The sequence below is a fragment of the Oikopleura dioica genome, chromosome PAR (assembly GCF_907165135.1).
Source record: "Oikopleura dioica chromosome PAR, OKI2018_I68_1.0, whole genome shotgun sequence".
Classification (NCBI taxonomy): Eukaryota; Metazoa; Chordata; class Appendicularia; order Copelata; family Oikopleuridae; genus Oikopleura; species Oikopleura dioica.
The window spans coordinates 13,361,929-13,381,850 of record NC_137293.1 but is presented as its reverse complement, the minus strand read 5'-3'; the positions used below and the strand labels follow the sequence as shown (position 1 = coordinate 13,381,850).

The following is a 19,922-nucleotide window of genomic DNA, read 5'->3' as shown; positions in this document are numbered from 1 at the left end:
TAAAAAAATATATAGATTATTTATTGAATAGAAAAATAGAATAGAATATGAAAGTTCAGTTTTGCTGTTTATCAGGCTGCAGAGTCTGCAGATCTCCAAGGTTCTTCCAGTTGACCAAAATGCGAACGTTCTTTTTGTTCTTGGTAGCTAGCGACAGTTGACGGCGGTACTCCAGTAGATGCTCGTTTCCAACTACAGTGCCGACTGCTACACGCGTCGATCTTTCACGATTCCTAAATTGTTGGTTCATAAATTTTGCGAATCAAGAATATTACAATCATAACGGCAACATTATTGCTTTATTAAGAGAGGCAATTAAAGGAGGTAAGATGAGGAATTAAAAAAAGGTTCGGGCTCATTGACCCCAGCCAGGGCAATATTATCGATCTTATTTTGGCATAAAGCTATTCATTGAGTTTGCTTTTGAATATGAACCGTCTGTCGGAATTCCTCCAATCGATAGAAAAATATATTTCTGAACAGGCCGCTGTCGATAGTAGCCATCGATTCTCAATGCTTAATCAAAACTTATCGCGCGAATAAGAAAAAGAAGGCTGCGCAGATGGCACGACTTTTATTTTTGAAAAAATAATTTACAGTCACTCGCGGATGAAATACCTTTTATAGCTTTATAAAATTCTATCCAAGTACGCCCTATCTACAAATTCTTTGATAAGCTAAAAATTAAAAAACTGCGTAATTTCTGTAGGGGAAATTCCTTCGCAGTGAATTCGGCCTCGAGTGACTGTAATTTCTAATCTAACAAGGGATAAAGTATCAACGTCTCAAAAAAAGAAATTCACCGGCCGCTTCCTCGAATTTCAGAGTTAGATTATCCTCCCGGCCGCCTTTAATTAGGATCAATTTTAAATCACTGAACCCTAAATGATCGTCGCCGTGTATTTCGTCGTTGAACGATAAGAAGGGCAAAAGGTTTGTTCGGTTACTTACTTTGCTTCCTCACAATTATGGTAGGCTTTTTGGATGAGTTCCGTCGCTTGAGGGTGCTTTTTGTACGCGTTGTAAAGTAGTGACATTTGCGAAAGTGCATCCACGGAGCATTGCCCGCCCTAAAATCAATCAGGAATACAACTTGTCTTTGCTCATCCAAATGAGCTCACAGTAAGACCACCTTGAAAGTTACAAAACCGGGTATTTTTAGCAAGATTATTTGTAGACATATCATTTTAGGTGGTGTTAATGTGATGCCCCGAATGATCAAGCTGAATTCGTTTTTTTCGAGATTTCGAATAACGAATTTCGAAATTTATTCAAAACTCAACTCAACTCTCGAACGAAATGAGAAAATCTGGAGCAATTTCAAATTTCGTTCAATCAAATGATAATTATGGGGATTTCCGTCAGCTGATTCATTTTTTTTCTAAGTCGAGTAATTATTTAACAATTTATTAAAATATTTGCCGTCCCGGAATCATCGCCTTTGAGTCAATATTTAGCACTTCTAGCTGCGTAAACAAATTTTCTTCTAGTTCCGTTTTTTCGACTGGAAAATCTTTCCAATCGTCATTATAATCGACGCGCGAAGACCTAACTTTATTTATCCAAATTGGCTTTTTTCATTCTTCGAATGCGTCATGAAATGTTTCATTTTCGCGGCTGCGGGAAACAAATACACACCCCTAGAGCGCGGATTTTCTCTTTTTGAAATTCCCGGGCGTCGATTGGTCAGCCTCGGCCTTGGGCAGAAATTAGAACTGGCTCAAGCTCTTGATGCTTTCGGAAACTGTAAATTACAGTCTCACTCAAGCTGAACCACTTCTAGGATTTCTGTTCAGTGCCGGCTTCATTCAATATTTCTATTATTAATCTGAATAATCGCATTACTCATTGATGGTTTCTCTAGACTTCCTCTCTCGAACTGTTACAGCCAATCAGCTGCTTGGCTAGTTCGCTGTTTATTTCTTCACGTGGTGATTACTTTTCAAAATATTCACTGGAAAAATAAAACAAGAAAAAGGCTGCTGCTGTCTCTGACGCGCTGAGAGAGTAGTGTGGCGAGTGACGGGCGCCTTTCTGCTCTGCGTCGCGAAATCGAGCAAAGGGAGAAAGTGCGTGGGCGGAGGCGTCGACCAAATCAACCAAAGGAGACCAAAATTGAAAAAAAAAGAAACGAAGAAAAAAAGACGACATCGCGACACGGCCTGCCAAGGAGGCACTCGACACCACGCTCTTCTGGCACAGTCAGTCACGTACCAATCCCGCTGAATAAGAATGATCTTTCCCTTGCCCGCTGGGCAGTGCCTCTGCGTAAAAATGATGCTTTTACGATGACTCACCTCATTTCAAATTTTAAATTATTATTCAAACTATTGATGAAAGAAAGTATAAGTTAAAAGCCACAATGCGAGCTGTGGGGCAACCTGTGCAGAAAATCTGAGTCAGAGTCCTGGAAACGATTATTAAAAAGACGCGCCGCGGCTTTTTTCCAAGCGGAGCAGCGAAGCAATATCAAATAAAAAAGATCACCTCGGCAATTCTGGGGAATTAACAGAAAAATAATATTATAGAAATATATTTAATTTAAATGAACGAAATGACCCTCCAAAAATGTATAATTCATATTCAAAATGTCATGAAAGACAGCAAGAATAGCCCATGAGAGGGAGGATCACCCATCACTGGCGGATTTGATTGACCTGCATAAGCAATTTAGAATTTCCCCAAGGAGCAAGCTTGGGCAAATTAAATTTGTTGCAATTTGAAAGCGCGCCTGAGCAAGCTCAATCAATCTGCCAAGCGAATTTAATTTATGAATATTCCACTTTGATTACATTTTGCAGAAGCGGATTCGACGGGATGGCAAACTCGAAAAAATAATTGAAAATATCGTTGTCAAAAATATCGACTTTAAAAAATTGATCAGCTGACGGAAGTGAAGGGAGACCCACTTACGGTGACCTACCTCGGATTCAACTTTATCGACCGCCTTTTTGAGTATCGCTTCGGCCGATTCCAATATTTCATCTCCAAATCCAGCTCCTTTCGCTCGGATCAGGTCGGACAGTACAGCCGTGATCTTTTGAATCAACTCATCTAAATGACCATTTGAATAAATTTGAAATCTAATTGAATTGATTCTTACCATTCTGTATAATAAGGGCGTTTTCGAGGCCGCGTTCAAGAATTTGACGTGATTTTTGTACATTTTTGCTTGGAATAACTTGTGTCCGTAGTGGTAATTGGCAGTTGAGATTGTTTTTTCATATTTGCTAGTGTCCGCGGCGAGCACTGACTTTTCGAGTAGCTACAATAATACCGGTAGATAATGACGGAGCTTAGCGCGCAAAAGGTCACCTGTAGTTGGCTCTCGATTGAGCTGTCCTTTTCGGCGACGAGTCTGAGCACGCGAGAAAGGTGAAACGACGATGTTTGATTCCACGTGTCGCCCTGTGCTGTCTTCCATGTTCCCCGTCCGTGCGACAGGCTCACCGCTTTTTCAAGGTGGCTCCGAGACGCGTCGATTTCACCGCGAGACTCACAGGCCAAACCACACCGCTCGCTTGCTTCGCAAAGGCTTTTACCAGAATCCACAGTTACTGAAAACGATTGTGAAAGTGTCTACTCTTTAGAATTGAAATCAAGGAAGAGAATCAAGGCTGGCACTTACTCTCAGACGCAATGGCGAGTGCCCTATCGAAGAAGTGATGAGAAAGCCAGGTGAGTTTCCGCTCGCTGAAGTAAAGCGCCAATTCGGAAATATTTGAGTAGACTTTGACTTGCTCGCTTTTCCGCTCGGCCTCTTCGGCCGCAGTGAGCTTCTCCTTGAATGTGTCCAAGTATTCTTTATTTTCGTGAACGACAGGGGCGAGCGACATCAGCGTTCCAGGCCCAGCTGCGATTATTTCTAGCTTACGCTTCTCGATCAGATTGAACATTTCAGAATATGCTTTGTGATAGCCATTTCTAGTTAAAAAAGTTGGATCAACGAGGAGTGTTAAAAAGTTACCTTAGCATTTCTATACATGTGTTGTGATAATAGTCGTTTCGCTTATAACAAGTGCTTGAATGTGATAATGTTTCTTGGTTAACTAAATTCACGCTAGAATAAACCTCAAAAACCAAAGTTACCTGAAGAGAGTTTTCCTTGAAGTTGCAGAATAGTACCCGAGGGCGGACCCGGGGCCAACGATTTCAATTTGAACTCTGTTGGCATTTTTATACGCTCATTCTCAAACTAAAAACAAATTGCTGACTTCGAGTTGATGGGATTTTGTTCTAGAAAATATTTGCTACAGAAGGTATTTCTTGTAATATTCAGGAGTTTTGAAGTCGCGCTCAGCCCAGAAAGGGAGCGGTGTTTCGAAGCTCCAGTTCGGGCCAGAGTATTTTTGAGCGTGAAGATAGAGGATCAGGTCGTGTTGATTGGGATCAGCAGGAGTGTTCCTGCATTTATCACTAGAACGCGCATGATTTAGGAAATCAGTCCACAACTTACCAGAGCGGATCCTTTTCAAAAGCCATCTGAGGCGTGTCACTTTCCTCGGCAATCTTAAAACCCTTTGGTCCCCAATTTTTCGACTTCGTCAGCCCTTCAACTGCTATATCTTCTGTGATATCTTCTCTTTGTTGTCGTTCCAAAAATCGTTCTTTCCCAAACAGAGGATCATTGTAAACCGGGTCGTTGATGATCGGGAAGCCCAAATACTGAGTATGAACGCGAATTTGATGTGTTCTACCAGTCTTTGGCATTGCACGAACAAGACTTTCGTTGCTATCTTCGAAAAATTCAACAAGCTCGAAGTTTGTCAAAGCAGTCTTTACTTTTTTCTCGTCATCGCCATCCTTTGCTACTCTGTAAATACCCTTCTTCGCAGAGATTTCAAACAAGCTCTCTTCGCACGTTGCCTTTTCAGGAAACTTCCCAACGACTCTCAGCAGATACTGTTTTTGAACAACTCTGTCAGATATTTCTTTGCTTACGCGCTTTGCCACTTCTTTCGTTTTGGCAAAAATAACGAGCCCAGAAGTGAGTCTATCTAGTCTGTGAATGACGTGGTAGTTCACTTTATATTCTCGGGCAATTAAGAAGATCAGTGAGTTGTGTCGGTACTGTGCTACAGGATGAATTGGGACGCTTGATGGTTTTTTCACGACGTAGAACTCGTCAGTATCGGCGATGACTGTTGGCAATTCGATTCTAATTGGAGGCTCGTGGCGATGGTCCTTCGTTGAAATCATATCCCCGTCTTTGATGATCCTTTCTTTGAGCTCCGAAGCGTTGATCTTTTCCATGTTTAAAAGCATGTAGCCTCGCTCTGCCGTTTCATTTAACTTTTCAGGCGTTGAAATATGAAGACTGAACTCTTTCATCATCATATCAAAAACAGACATGCCAAGCCATCTCTTCAGCGCGAACTTATGATGAGTGAAGAAATAAGGTCTAACTCTACGAAGACCTTTCTCTTCGTCAATTATATAGTCGGTCTCTGCGAATGTATCGTCAAGCTTTTCCGGAGATAGCGGCGACTGTTTCTTCATTAAATTGACCATTTTGAGCTTTTTATTTTTCCTTGTCGTCAAATTTTCTGCCATAACTGAAGCAACTGCTTCTTTAGTGTCTAATTTAAGCAGTTTAACTGCAGGTGCATCTTTACAAACTTGCATTCTGAAGGGATCATTCTTGCTCAAAATAATTGTAGAAAGAAGGAATGGTAAATTCTGGCTATTGCATGTTGGCAGGTAAAATATTGCACATGTTTAGTCTCAATTGATCCACAATTTTTCGATATCATTATTTTGACAGTTTTTGATAGTTTCATCAACAAAACTTTGAAGCTGAGGTGTCAGTTCATCTGCTGTTCCAGATGCGTCGATCACCTTCCAAATCTAATGCACTCATTTCAATCAGCTCAGTTTTATACGACTTACATCACTGTGTTCTTCTTTCAACCGAGAATATAGGCTTCTAACTTTTCGCTGAAACTCCACTTTTTCATATCTTTCTTCTCCAAAGCCACCTCTGCTTTTTGCAGTTTCTTCGTCAACGTCAAGCTGAAGAACAAGATCTGGTTTTGGAAGTCCTCGGTCGGGATTTTTGCACCACTCGAGATCAAGCCCCTTTGCAGCGGTAAAAGCGACACCAGAAAATGCGTATCTGTCGACCAAAACTGATGTCCCGTTGTTCAGGTAGTTCAAAATGCTCTCTGAACGTGCATTAAATTTTCCAACTAATTTCGCCCGAGATTCACTAATTAGATTTCTAATTTTTCTTAAATTTTTATGCAAAATCTCTAGATAAACTGTTGTTATCAGGGCATCAGAACTAAAAATAATCAGTTTTCGAACTTACTCAAGTCCGATCGCCGTATATTTAAGGTAAGAAAGGATTAAATACCAGATAAATAAATCAAAAAAATTTTTTTCAGAAAAAAGTTTTTGAAGAAAAAACCGAGACGATTTCTCAGATCAGCCTCCTAAAAAGGTGGGACGAATGATGAGAAAACCTATCTAGGAGAGCACGAGGAAATGGAGCTAAAACGAAAAACCTGCATTGTAAGAGTCTCATCTAATGCCATCTTAAAGACGAAGGGACGCAAGGCCCCAAAAAGGACTAAAATCTCATATCTCGTTTATTGGTAGTGTCGTGCCTGTGTGAGTGTGTGTTGTAGTGTGGATCTGTGGTAATGTAAGGTAATGTGTCAGAATAGAGATGGGGAGCAGTTATAAAGGGTTTGCTACCAACCGGTGCGCATCGAGGTGCATAGCACCATGATGCAATAAAAGAGATGTAGTGTCAGGATAAGATTGATGGGCACTAGATAAGACACTACAGCATTTTCTATCAAAAAAACTGCAAATACACTTTTACAATTAGAATCTCCGAAAAATATATATTTTCATTATAATGAACGAAATTTCACTATATTTTTGTCCTACTTTTTTTCCTTTTTCACGCAGGTAGACTTACGAGCATGTTCCCATCGGTTTGCGGAGAAAAGCAAGTGAATAGCTTGGTCCGAAAGGTTGTTAGAGCTCGTCAGGTACCCGTTAATGGTCTGTCCGATTTCGCTTGTCCTCTAGAACTCTTATTAACCCAATGCATCAAAGGAAGTAGCTCACCTCAGGAAAACGTGTCAGATACACTTTTTCACCTTTATTAAGCATTTGATTGAAAATACGCTTGATTTGCGTCGACTTGCCCGATCTATCGACCCCTTCAAAGATTATCAACGCCCCTCGAGCCATTCTGATACACAAAAGAATTATTAAAAAATGAACACAAAGAGTCGAGTATTCTGTCAAATAATCTATTAGTAAGCGTTACTGACAATAAATAAGGAGGGAGATTTCAAAGTGTGTATCTGACAGAAATTAATTTGAATGCACTTAGGCGGACCAGATGTTGAGGTTGTGGAAGAACAACACTCGGCCGGCCCAGAAGGTGACCATGCCGGTGAGGGTAAAGACGACGCAGAGGTTCAAGTCTCGGACTAAAAGTTTGGTGGGTTATAAATCTTGATTTGGTAATACTTACGGAATCCCTCCTCTCCGAAAAGGCCGACGAGGATGGAGGTCTCTGCCTTTCGCTGGTTGAAGGTGATGTCGTAGTAAAAGTAGATGGCTGGGATGTAAGCCGTGGCCATAAGAACCAAACCTGAATAGAATTAGCAGTGAAAAGGAAGTTCAATATTACCGAGTGGTCGGAAGTAGGCGGGGTGAGCGGAGAAGAGCGCCACTGGCTTTCGGGCGTGAGCATGACCGCCAGTCTCGAGGGAAGAGACGAGGGTTCGTCGGGAGAGGACTCGGGTGGGGACAGCCAAAATTCGGTTCATTCTGAAGTTCAATGGATTATTTGAAGTTCATACGGATTGCGTTTAGGGAGCAGTGTGTCAGAGTTTATTTCAACTTTGATGGTCCCTTCATTTTCGACTTTCGTCGGGCGGCCCGTTTCTTTTGTTTTATTTCTTTCGCTTCGAGCTTTTTGATCTTCTTTGCGTCCGTCACAATTTGACCCTGAGACTTCGCCTGTTTCCATTCGTTTTCTTCTTGCTGACGTTTCTTCTCTTCGATACGGATACGCTCGGCTTCCTTTTCTTCATTCCTTTGAGCAATTATTTCTCGCTCCCTCATCTTAACCCCGTTAATTGGGTAATTACTCCTTGAACTCACCTTCATCTGGTGCATACGTAGCTTTTCGTCCATCTTAGCTTTCCATTTCTTTTGTGAGTTAGCTCCCTTTGGTGTCATCGTGTGAATGGGCTTCTTAGAGGTCTTCCAGCTACGGCCCGATTTACGGCTACCAATAGTGTCTGTGGCGGTCATGAGCGAATTTCTGAACAAGGAAAGATTTAAAATTATGAATCTATAAACTAGCATTAACAGTTATCAGTGGAGTAAACATGTGGAGAACGAGAAATTTCTCAATCGTGTTACTTTATGAATGAGTACTTGCGATCTTGTGATCAGAATAAATAAGCATCCGACGAAATCATTGCATGTTTTCGCTAAAAAATGATTAAAAAACCTGGCATGAATTGAAAAGTCTTACAGGATGATGGTGATACCCTGGCCGCCACCGATGCAGGCGGACCCGAGAGCGTACTTGGAGCCAGTTCGATTCAAAGCGTGGGCCAAGTGACCAGTGATTCGAGTACCGGAGGCACCAAGACTAAACAGAACATGAACAAACGCTATAAATATCGAGACTTACGGATGGCCAATGGCGATAGCACCACCACAAAGGTTGGTCTTGTCGTTGTCGAGGCCAAGTTCCTTCTGGACAGCGAGGAATTGAGGAGCGAAAGCCTCGTTAACCTCGATGAGATCCATCTGATCCAAAGTGAGACCAGCAGCAGCAAGAGCCTGCTTGGTAGCAGGGACAGGTCCGATGCCCATGACTTTAGGTTCACAGCCAGCGGAAGCAAAGGAAACGATTCGAGCAAGAGGAGTAAGGTTGTGCGCCTTGACAGCTTCGGCAGAGGCTACAACGACAGCGGCAGCACCGTCACAGACACCAGAAGCATTACCAGCATTCACAGTGCCATCTTTCTTGAAGACGGGCTTGAGCTTGTTGAGCTGCTCGAGGGTAGTCTGTGGCTTGGGATGTTCATCAAAATCCATCGAGACGGGCTTTCGGCGGATCTTGACATCCATTGGGGCCATTTCCGCCTAAATATAAGTCATTGCCAATACTTCAATCATTCAAACCTTGAAATGACCAGCCTCGTTGGCAGCGAGCCATCGTTGCTGGGTCTGGTAAGCATGGGCATTAGCTTCTTCCATGGTGATGCCATACTGAACAGCAAGATTCTCAGCGGTGATACCCATGGGAAGCTTGATGTTTTGATCAGTAAGACCAGCCCAGAGAGTGTCCTCAAGCTTGAGATCTTGGCCAAGTCGAGTGCCGAATCGAGCACCTCGGAGGGCGTAAGGAGCCTGAGACATGGATTCAGCACCACCTCCAATACCGATCTGGGTCATGCCAAGTTCGATTTCCATGGCAATCATGTTGATAGATTCGAAACCCGACCCACAGAGTCGATTGACGGTCAAACAGGGGGTGGCCTTGTCGATACCAGCGCGGAGAGCACTATGTCGGGCAATGTAAGCGGCATCGCTGGAGCTCTGCATGACGTTTCCGACGCACACGGAGTCGACGAGGGAGGGATCGACGCCAGCCTGAGCCATGGCAGCAACATTAGCGTGAGTCTGGAGGTCATTGGCAGTGAAGTCCTTGAGGGCACCGCCGAATCCACCGAAGGGGGTTCGCTTAGCGCCAACAATGAAGACTTCTTTGGTCAGTTTAAGGGCCATTCTAAATTTTAAAAATCGAAAGTTTTTACGTGCTTAGTTTATATATTGTTATCTTCTTAATTTTCCTAAAGGACGTTCGATAAATGATTCGAACAGAAAATGATCTGTTTTTAGCAGAGAGCAACAAGGACAGTATTCCAAGAGGAGCAACAAGGACAGTATTTTATCTGTCAGCCAGTTCGATTCAGGATGAGCGAAGTAAACAGAACATTGTTCTAGAGCTGATCATCGAGTGGCTATATCAAGGTGTTCGTTCCACTTTCGCTCGAGATCGATTGCACATTCTTTGCTTTCTTCATTTTCCTCTGAAAATTACGTTACGTAAACTCTGCGCGCTCTTACTCATTATTTTATTTACACGACGAATTAAGTCTTTCTGAAGAGAAAATACTCAATTACCTTCGTTAGGAATAAAGTCCGAATTAATCTCAAGGTCGTCTATGGGCAAAACCGCATTCCGCCACTTTTCGTCAATAATAAGACTAATTTTTGGATCCCGAAAGAGTCCCGACATCTAGGATCGACAAATGCCCCCGAAATCCGGATCGGGTTTTCATCGGATTTTCTTGAGCTCTGATTTTTCCGATCGGGTTTTTGTCGGGTTTTCGTCGGGTTTTCGTCGGGTTTTTGTCGGGTTTTTTATCGGGTTTTTGTAGGATTTTTTTCGGGTTTTTGTCGGGTATTTTTCGGGTTTTTATCGGGTCTTTGTCGTGTTCTCGTCGGGTTTTCACAACACGGAAGTTAAATCAAATAAATTGAATCCAAATCGGCGAAAATGGACATAATTTTTGGCTAACAGAAGTTTTGGTGCTCTCTTTAAAGAAACTGATGAGTAGATACGATGAGAAACCCGACAAAAATACCCTACAAAAACCCGATAAACGACCCTACAAAAACCCGATTTTCTAGGGTCGCCAAAATTTCAACGTCGGGTTTTTGTAGGGTAGGCGGAATCCAACAAAAACCCGACAAAAACGTCGGTTTTCGATCGGGTGTCGGGTGGGACTTGTCGATCCTAGCCCGACATGTCCACAGAAAAATCTTAACCAAGATTGATATTAATAAATTCGTTAAAAACGTAAAAAGAGTAGCATTTTTCGCATAAAAGGGAAGATTTTCTCTTTGTCTGGTTGGTTGCGCCCGGGTAGATTATCGAGTTGCATGGGTGCGTTTGATTGCTCATTCTAAGAGGAGAATAGATCTTTTAAACATGAAGATTTAAAAGTTTGCATACTATGGTTTTTAATGAATTTGAAGAATAGTAGGTTGTGAATCATCAGGGAAAAGTTGCAAGGTGCGAAAAACAGAAGTGGAATTGTTGTGAATTCTGACGTAAAAAGGCAAAACTCTAGTACGAATGTTCGAAAGGTTTCAAAAAGTAACTTCAAAAACTTGAATTTTGCTCTGTCATAATAGGTACTTATTTGCAGTTAAATCAAAAATATATAATATATTAAAGCGATAGACAGTAGATCTCATTGATAGAAAGTTATGGCAGATAATAAAAAGTGAACTTTGATTGAGTATTCTATCGATTGACGTTGATGATAGAGAGGACTTGTTTCTGCTTTTCATCTGACAAGGAGTCCAGTAAACTCTAAACAAGGATTTATAACATGATGAAAAAAGTATATGTTTACCTGGAACATATCCGCAATTTGGTCGACTTCTTGGTTCTCCGACAACTTGAGCACTTGCTTCAGACATTGATCGTGTTGATTTTGTTGAATTAAAATGTTCAAGTGCGAATTTTTATTCTCAAGCTGCTCAGCTAGCCACTTTTCAACGGGGATATCTTCGTCCCATTTGATACCGCTCTTGAGATGGTTCTGGAAGAAGTAACGCTCAAGTGTGGCTATTGCTTCATCCCGGGTCACATCGGGATCACTTTCTTGAATCAAATCCACGCAATTGTCCTCAAGTAACTTTCTCCGAAGTCGGTTGTAAAGGAAATGGCGGCATTCTGCAAGTGGCACAACTTTTGTCAAGCAGCGTTTGCTCGCAACTGCTTCTAAAACACAACTCAACTTTCGATGTTTGAAGATAACTTACGTGGCATGTCATGAAGGTCTGCAAATTGAATCGCAAGATTGTGGTACGCGTCATGAAGAGATTTGCTCCTCAAAGTCGTTAGCTCCGATGTTTTGCCGATCTCTTCCGTTGTCAAATTGCCACTGTTGAGAGTCGCCTGAAGCTCTTTCATCTGCTGGTCAAAGCGACACATGAGCTCCTGGAGGTTCTTGTCCTTTAGTTTGATCTTCACGGTTCCTTCTGGCTCTAACACACCGGATCGACTATTTGGATCAGCAAAAAGCTCGATTTTCGATGGATTGATGGACTTGTCGAGTACGGCCCAGGCTCCTCCTCGGAGCTCGCCCAGTGGCGGGATGTAAATCAGAACAGGTCCTGATTTGAACTCAGATAAAGCGTCGACAATCATCGCACCGAATTTCAAAACTTGGTCGTACATGTCCTTCATTCCTCCTGAAAAACCACGCCAGTTCGCTAGAATCAACAGCGGAAGGCCTTCTTGGTCGATATCTTTGATGGCCTGGGCGGTAGGGTGGCTCACTTTTCGGGAAGGTCTTCCGATTACGTTCTATCCTTGTCAGGTGGAATGTTTCTACCCATACAACATATAAAAAATAAAAATTCGAAAAAAAAATTTTTTCCCCAAAATTTTTTTCCAGAATATATTCTCAAAATACAGTTTTCGTACTGTAATTTCTCGGCACATACCCGAACCTTAGTACTAAATTACATTTTTCGAAAGAGCTCATCAAGCTAGTCATTATGATACCCATATCTTTTTTCGGACAGAAGTGTGACAAAAGTTATGGCCAGTTAACCCCAGGTTTTTTGGCCAAAATATCGAAAATTTCGAAAATTTAAGGCTTTTTCCTGAATTTCAAGGGCAGATAAAAATACTTTCCGAAAATCTCACAGGGGTGGTTGAGTGCTCAAAATACTCAGCAGAATGAGCTCTTTCAGATAAGCACAAGAAATCGGGTGTGCCGGGAAATTGTTGAAAAAGTGAGCCACCCTACTGGGCGGTCTTGAAAGCTGAATCTGGAAACCACACGGAGCCAGCTTGAGTGATTACTTTTTCGTGAGAGTTTCGATCAGCTGGATCGGCAGGAACTAGACTCGTTACTTGTCTTGTTTCGGCAGCAATAACACCAATTGGGATTCCTCCTAATCTACCTCTGCCAATAAGAACCGTCTTAGCCCAATCTGGCTGGAGTTCAAGCAGAGATCCTCGATCTAAAATGCCAAGATGATCGTCGTCTCCAGCCAGGATCCTGCGTGCATCATATATTTTCTCCTTGATTTGAACGGTGACTTGGCGCTCTGGAGGATCATCACAAATTAATTTTGGCACTTTCAGAAGCTTGCCCTTGACTGGAATGTAGCTCAGCCAATGGAGAACGGTTCTAATGCCTGCATAATCGTCGGCAACAGTCAGATGAGATACTCCGTTCTTTGACATGATCTGAGGCCCACCGAGTTGTTGATTTGACGAGTAGACACTGGACCCAAGAACAGAATTGAGCGCAACGAAGCCAGTCAAAATCACGAAGCTCGATTCGACCTGGACCACGCGTTGACCCAGTCTGACCAAGTAAGCTCCGATTCCAACAGCCCGACCAGTGACAAGTGATATCGTTGGGATTTCGCGATAGGCTTTGCTCGTTTCGCCCGCAATCAGCCCTGAGCCAGCTAGAGCTGCTGTGCCACAATCGGCAGATCCGATGATGGCGTTAATTTTGTACCTTGACTCATTTTCGTAATTGACATGTTCCGCAATGACTTGGCTTGAGAATTTGCTGTAATCAGTCGAAGACAGATAAAAATACTCCACAAGTCCTGCCTCCTTGTCTTTCCACGCAACCTGGAAGCAGCTCTGTATATCTTTGCTGAGACCGATCCGGGCGCCAGAATTGTTGCCAGTTATGTAAATTCGCGGTATACCTTCATCGCGAGCCAATTTACTCGCTGCGGCAAACAACGCGTCTTCAGCGGGACCAAAACTACCTTGTTGGACTGTACTGTCATTGGAGATAACGACGATCTCCCTTTTGCCTTCTATCGTTGGCTGGCTAAACTTCATGCGCCAGGCAACCATACCTACAGTGTTCTGTGCTGGATCACGCGTTACCTCATGAAGTTTGCCACTTTTGTCGAGTATAAGCTCGTTGCATGTAAACAGATCTTTGGGGTGTTTTACCTTTCTATCTTCCCAAGAGCTCTTCAATGCAGATTTGAAGAGAGACGGATAATCGTAAGCATATGCACAGCCAGCTGATTGAGCCTTGTAGCGAGCAGTTTGGAGAAGATCTTTAGTACTGTAAGGTGTGTCAGTTGAAAGTCCATTGAGGGGACCTGGATCTTCTTCTGGGCCGATTGAAACAAAGATCGTCTTTTGTGACTGAACGACTTCGCGATAAAGATGTGTCTCAAGGCGGAAACCGTCTTCTGAGCTCAGGAAGATGCGATAAGAAGTTGTTTCCTCTTCCTGGCGGACATTAATCTTAAGCTCAGCTTGTGTAACTCGCAGTTCCCATAGCCGCCGTCCATATTTGAGAACAACCTCACTGACCGAATTGAGAACTTCATTGGCCTCCATGTTGACGGATGGCGCGAAGTTCAGAAACACATGATTCTGGTCAGTTTTGTAGCTATGCGACTTGATGGCAACTTCTAGCTCGTCGAGAGATTCAATGAGAAGCCGTTCGCCCTCAGAACGAAGGTAACTGAAGCTCGCTTCTTCTGTGATCAGATCTGAATGGCGAATAATAGCGCGCACAAAGAAACGATGGTCTATCGATTCTTTTCCACACTGATTCTTGGCAATTCCATGGTAAAGATGCATGCGGTGATTCTGTGTTTGATAAAGCTTCAAAGTGAAGTTTCTCAGGCGAGACAATTCCAGTTGGAAAGCGAGGGCCGGCTCAAGATGACGGTAAATTTCATCTTCTTTGTACTCATCTCGTGATCGGAATGTGAAGAACTTAGGCATGTGACTCTTCTTGTGAACTGCGAAAGTTATGCGGCGGATGCATGCGTTTCTGAAGTCTTTTTGATAGTTTTGTGAAAACTCGCGGAAACGTTTCTCAAGCATCTCGTCATCTTCGCCTCCTTTCTTCGAGCGGAGGAAGACATTGAGTGTGTGCACTGCTGGTCCTTGATTACGCGATTTACCAACGAAAAAGACCTGGTCTGATGGCGGATCATATCCTCGGCCTGGTGGGGATTTCGCGCCATAAGGGTCGTCATCATCACTCATGTATGGATGTTCAGTGAGTTCTGACGAGTCAGACTCTTCGTCAGATTCTTCTGACTTTAGGTAGCCAAAGCAAGTCAGCACATCGTAAATATTATTCTCGAAGTCTTCAAGATTTTCATATGCTACCATCAATCCAGTTCGACCGAAACGAGACAGCTCTTCAAAGTTCTTTTCGTATTCATAGCCGGCGATGCATAGATCTGGAAAAGATTCGCGATTCTGTGCAATGCCCGGAGGTGGAATGTTGGCGAAGGATGACTGACGAGATGGGTGATTGCAGGGAAGGGAAAACTGGAATTCGACCGCGGCTTTGGACGTACCAATCTCGATGGATTCGACGCATTCGATGATGTAGGCGGTGTAGGCTCTAAAATGAAAGTTCGGGTACAGAGTCTCTTCTAAATACTAAAAGGTGCTCTAACCTCTGAACATAGACTTCCAAAGCAGCAAAACGAACTAGCTCGAGTTTGTGATAGAAAAACTCCGGCAGCACGTCGAAAATAGCTGTTTCTGAGACAACCAGCTGCTGAAGCCTGGCAGGGAAAACAAGGGCATTTGCAGAGTTATCAATTGCAGATAGAAATATACTCTCGATTTGATTGTGACGGCGTTGGAAGCTCGGTTGATGACCTGTGATTAGTACTTGACGGGCGGTAAGAGCACAAGAACAAGAGCGCAAAGTTGCCACTTCATCAATTTCTTCCTGCATTTCTGAAATTCAGATTGTCATCTATCACCAATGAGTAGAGAATACCTAGAATCATTTCCGCGTCGTGCTTCAGCAGGACATTGAGGATCTCGTGTATCAACTTGCTCTTCTCGATTCGATTTCGATGAGACAGAATCATTTTCGTGGTCAAGTCAAGATCCTCATTCTTGATAAGTATCTCCTTCACGCTCTTCTCGAATGTCTTTGACTGGAAGTGCTTTTCAATATCGGTAAACTTCTTTAGCATTTCTTTTATAACGCTCTTCTGAAGTCCTCTTATATCGTCGACATATTTATGACACAATGTTTCTATTTGGCTGACACTAACGTAGTGAAAGTTTCGGTCGTCTGGATTAGTTATTTTGGCGGCGTACAGATTCATGAATTTCTAAAATATAACTGTTAAATGGATCAAAACATGTGTTAGTACCAGAATTCTCATAGAAGGGAATCTTGTGAGCATGGAACCAAGACGATGTCCATATCTTTTCAACTCCTCATTAATTTGACCTTCTAACTCATCCGGTATCCTCCCCGAAAGTCGAGTCATCACTTCTCTCAGTTCGTAAAGGGGCAGTCGTCTATTTTGAAATATTGCAAACATCTGGGATACGCTAAATAATAATCTAGGCCTGTTACAAAATAATGTGATCTTACAGTCGTTTGACCCATTTTTCGATCCTTTCTCCGGCAACAGAATACCCGTCGAGAACAGCATGTATATTCGAAATGACTTTTTCGAGTTGCTTATGCGGTGGATGTCTTCTGTCTCGAGTGGAAGTAGAATGTATGCTGCCAGTTGATCCAGATTTCTTTCTCATCTCACGGGCAATTATTGCAGCGCCGTCACTTCCAGTTTTCCGACGAATTGAAGCATGAGATTCGCCGGAACTTAGACTTGCTGTTGACTCAGAATCATTGTCAGGGACAAACTCAGATAAGTCGCGCATGTATACTTGTGGTTTTGGTACCCGTAAGTTTGGTCCAAGTTCCAAGCGAGCAATGACGCTTCCGTTTGACAAGAACGCGCCTGGTTTCTTAGAATGAATGATCTTCCCTGGGAGAGATACTTTGACGGTCATCACCATTTTCATGACTTCTAACTCTGCGACATCTTGACCTTCCACAACTGGAGATCCATCTTCGACAAGAAATCGCACGAGTTTGCCAGCGGAAGAAGAAGTAATCAAACTTGGGTCCTTCTCTTTATCAAAAACAACAGTTTGATTGTTGATCGTAACGCGGTAGTTTTCAGCTGTCTCTTGCAAATAAGAACAGTACGATACTCCATTGAGTTGAACCAAAATTCCAGAGTCGGAAAGTCGGAAGATGCTCACAATAAGTTGCGTATTGTTGAGCTCGATGCAGAAGCTCGATTGAGCTGGTCGAGAAATCTTCAAGGATATCAGTTGGTTTCCAAGGATTAGATTAAGCGGGAGTTCTTTCGGAGGCAAACTTTGAATTGGCAGAATTTGTCCCTTTTCTAGAGCTGATTTGTACTGCTCAGTTACAGTCGACCAATGCCTGTCAGCGATATGAAGCGCGGTGCAAATTGCTGAAATTCGTTCATCGTGGACTTCCGGTCGATCACGCGTAGCAATAAGATGATCAAGCCAGCCAGTCGAAAATGACGAGTTACGAAAGGTCTCACTTTCAATCAGATGAGACAAATACTCGACAGTAGTTCTGAAGTCGCCTCTGATTGATATTTCGCGCAAGACCATCCCCAGATTCGACGTAGCTTGCGCTCTTGTTTCGCCCCATGCAAAAATATGCCCGAATTGCGAATCACAGTATTCGTGAAGCGAGCCAGACGCAACAACAGAAAAGTAACCCCAGACGTTCTTTGAGCTTCGGAAATTTAACTCCTGGACTGTGCCACTTCCAGGGCGAAATCCTTCGTCTGGATTCTCAGCAGTTATTCGACACGCAATCACATGGCCTCTTGGATTTTCTTGAGAAGTTATGTTCAATTTTCCATCGATAGTCTCGTAAATTGGGCTTAGCAAAGGCATTTCATCAAGACTTATTCCAAGTCCGACACAAAGTTGAGTGGCCGGCAGATTAACATCAGAAATCATTTCAGTGCATGGATGTTCAACTTGAAGCCTCGGGTTTAGCTCGAGAAAACAAAAGCGCTCCTTCTTCGGGTCATATAAATACTCAACTGTGCCTGTCGAGTGGTAGCCCACCAGTTTCGCAAGTCGCACTGCACCTTCTTCCATATGTTTCCACTGATCCTTTGGCGCTATTGTCTGAGGTGCCTCTTCAATGATCTTCTGATGACGTCTTTGAATTGAACAATCGCGTCCATACAATGAGATCGCATTTCCAAGCTGGTCACAAAGCAGTTGAACTTCGAGATGGCGTGCTTCATCTGCGAATTCCATCAGGAAGATCGAGCTTCCAGATACTTCTGCTTTTACTTGGCGATAGAGCGTTGGAAAGTCTTCTTTTCGCTCACACTTTCGTATTCCTTTTCCACCGCCGCCATTGGCAGCCTTGATCATTAGCGGATAGCCGATTCGATCTGCCTCATCGACAGCTTTGTCAAGTGTATCCACGCATGCTTGTTTGTAGTGTTTCTCTGTCACTATTCCATTCTCGCACGTTATTCCTTCTCCAGACCACTTTAGCGTTGGCAATCCAACACTCTGTGCAATGATGGCAGAGCTGATTTTATCACCCAAAGCTCTCATCGCATTACTTGGAGGGCCTAAGAATTCTATTCCGCTTTTTGCAAGTAAGTCAGGTAGCTTTGGATTCTCAGAAGCGTGTCCCCATCCAGCCCAAACGGCTTGGACATTTTTAGCGCGGGCGATTTCTGCAATAAGGTCGCAGTTAGCATAATTGTTATGATTCGAGCCGCCGGGAACTGGAACGTATTGATCGGCAAGGCGAATGAACTCTGCATTCGCTTCGAGGTCTTCAGGGGAAACCATGACAACGAACTTTACTGTCCTCTCGTTGCGGAACGTCTCGTAACACTATAAAAAGGTACGTAATCTTACGACGCATCTCGCAACAATATCTTACCCATCTTCTGATTGAGCGAATGCATTTAACAGCCGCGATTCCATTATTCGCGATCAGTACTTTCTCGATTATCTTTTTACCATTGTGGCGGGACACAAACTCGGCCATAGAGGCACATTCCTGCGGAGTGTGTTGCTCGCGACGACGACTGTGCATTTCATCTGAATTCAGTAAACTTAACAGGATCCATCAAGTGATTATTTCTTGACAAAGTCGTTGGGCGAGGGCAGCTCTGTATCAGAAAATTTAAAGAAAAGAGCGTTACGACCTTCTACTACCGCGCAAATGTTATTTGAAAGGAAAGTGCTATTTGGCACGAGTTCATGAGGAGTAAAATAGTTGATCACATGTTCGACCTTATTGTCGTTGGCCCATGGCTTCTGTTTTGTCCCTCGCTTGCAAATAACAACTGGAGAAGCTGCTTGAGAAGATTCAGAGGGAATAACTGACTGGATAAATGGTACTTGATGGGCACTCACCGTCTTCGTCTCCAGACATGACAAATGGAATTGTTTTACTGGTTTGATCTTGGAGATATCGTGAGCCTTTCTCAATTCTTCAAGCTTTATCTGCCGTTTCTCCTTCCAGTCACGCCATTTTCCGTAAACATCTTTTAGTTCTAGAGAATATCTTCCGCTGTGATACAGTCTACGTAAAATGTCTCCTTGATTGCGTCCAGGTTCGCTTGGACTCCATGATTCTTCAAACCATCCTCTTGGAGGTCTACCTTTTGCCCAAGAGATGTTTTCCTCTCAGAGTTGAAATGCCACCTTCGTCAGGTTTTCTATTCGCTTTGATCATTTTTGGAATGTTCAGAATCCGATGCTGATTAATTTTGACAGTGGCGGTGCTTGCAGCAAGTTTGTAATTCGCCCGGAATAGCCAAAACATCAGCTGCGCCTGTGTCATGGATGAAACATTAAGAAGCTCAGAAAAGACTTCTCGACAACTCAGATGTTTCCCATTGCAAATAATTGAAACGTGGCTTGAAAGTTGAAGATAGGCTGCTTCGAATTTATCAAAAGTCATTATCGAGCCTTCACGTTTTCCAAAAGTTTGGAGAACTTGTTAAAGTCACGCATCAGGAATTGGCCATCAGAAGAATCTCTTAAAACA

At 43.1% G+C, this 19,922-nt stretch overlaps 8 protein-coding genes across 9 annotated transcripts in view; 1 reads left to right on the top strand and 7 right to left on the bottom strand.

Annotated features, from left to right (window-relative positions):
• Positions 1-19,922, bottom strand: part of LOC145703919 (fumarate hydratase, mitochondrial-like) — a 48,296-nt gene that overhangs the window by 2,095 nt on the left and 26,279 nt on the right. The window contains exons 2-5 of one of the 2 annotated variants that reach the window (XM_081781332.1): positions 9,169-9,775; positions 8,672-9,129; positions 8,510-8,629; positions 8,364-8,465 (exon numbers count right to left, since the gene is read on the bottom strand). The exons of the other annotated variant lie outside the window; for it this stretch is intronic. Coding sequence (XP_081637458.1) covers positions 8,450-8,465; positions 8,510-8,629; positions 8,672-9,129; positions 9,169-9,774 — 1,200 coding nt within the window. The 5' untranslated portion in view covers position 9,775 and the 3' untranslated portion in view covers positions 8,364-8,449. Of the gene's footprint in view, positions 1-8,363; positions 8,466-8,509; positions 8,630-8,671; positions 9,130-9,168; positions 9,776-19,922 lie in introns of those variants that run through there. 2 annotated transcript variants of the gene reach the window in all.
• Positions 1-19,922, top strand: part of LOC145705400 (uncharacterized) — an 85,259-nt gene that overhangs the window by 54,884 nt on the left and 10,453 nt on the right. The gene's annotated exons all lie outside the window — the stretch shown is intronic.
• On the bottom strand, positions 56-4,174 carry LOC145701958 (tetratricopeptide repeat protein 29-like). Its single transcript, XM_081779170.1, has 8 exons — positions 4,090-4,174; positions 3,968-4,049; positions 3,629-3,924; positions 3,316-3,557; positions 3,104-3,265; positions 2,924-3,037; positions 952-1,070; positions 56-233 (listed from the first exon to the last, which is right to left on the bottom strand). Exons 1-8 carry the CDS (start codon positions 4,172-4,174, stop codon positions 56-58), a joined length of 1,278 nt encoding a protein of 425 aa, XP_081635296.1.
• Positions 4,227-5,765, bottom strand: LOC145703922 (pseudouridylate synthase RPUSD2-like). The gene is made up of 2 exons (XM_081781335.1): positions 4,457-5,765; positions 4,227-4,416 (listed from the first exon to the last, which is right to left on the bottom strand). Exons 1-2 carry the CDS (start codon positions 5,623-5,625, stop codon positions 4,251-4,253), a joined length of 1,335 nt encoding a protein of 444 aa, XP_081637461.1. The 5' UTR covers positions 5,626-5,765; the 3' UTR covers positions 4,227-4,250.
• Positions 5,725-7,206, bottom strand: LOC145701957 (thymidylate kinase-like). Its single transcript, XM_081779169.1, has 4 exons — positions 7,081-7,206; positions 6,929-7,037; positions 5,890-6,164; positions 5,725-5,847 (listed from the first exon to the last, which is right to left on the bottom strand). The coding sequence occupies exons 1-4, from the start codon at positions 7,204-7,206 to the stop codon at positions 5,725-5,727; spliced, it is 633 nt and encodes a 210-aa protein (XP_081635295.1).
• LOC145703936 (uncharacterized) lies at positions 7,829-8,305 on the bottom strand. The gene is made up of 2 exons (XM_081781353.1): positions 8,131-8,305; positions 7,829-8,091 (listed from the first exon to the last, which is right to left on the bottom strand). Exons 1-2 carry the CDS (start codon positions 8,281-8,283, stop codon positions 7,858-7,860), a joined length of 387 nt encoding a protein of 128 aa, XP_081637479.1. The 5' UTR covers positions 8,284-8,305; the 3' UTR covers positions 7,829-7,857.
• Positions 11,303-12,394, bottom strand: LOC145701956 (acetyl-CoA carboxylase-like). Its single transcript, XM_081779168.1, has 3 exons — positions 11,827-12,394; positions 11,415-11,785; positions 11,303-11,371 (listed from the first exon to the last, which is right to left on the bottom strand). Exons 1-3 carry the CDS (start codon positions 12,251-12,253, stop codon positions 11,303-11,305), a joined length of 867 nt encoding a protein of 288 aa, XP_081635294.1. The 5' UTR covers positions 12,254-12,394.
• On the bottom strand, positions 12,538-19,000 carry LOC145703910 (acetyl-CoA carboxylase-like). Its single transcript, XM_081781308.1, has 6 exons — positions 18,807-19,000; positions 16,428-18,757; positions 16,201-16,384; positions 15,816-16,158; positions 15,484-15,772; positions 12,538-15,428 (listed from the first exon to the last, which is right to left on the bottom strand). Exons 1-6 carry the CDS (start codon positions 18,960-18,962, stop codon positions 12,818-12,820), a joined length of 5,913 nt encoding a protein of 1,970 aa, XP_081637434.1. The 5' UTR covers positions 18,963-19,000; the 3' UTR covers positions 12,538-12,817.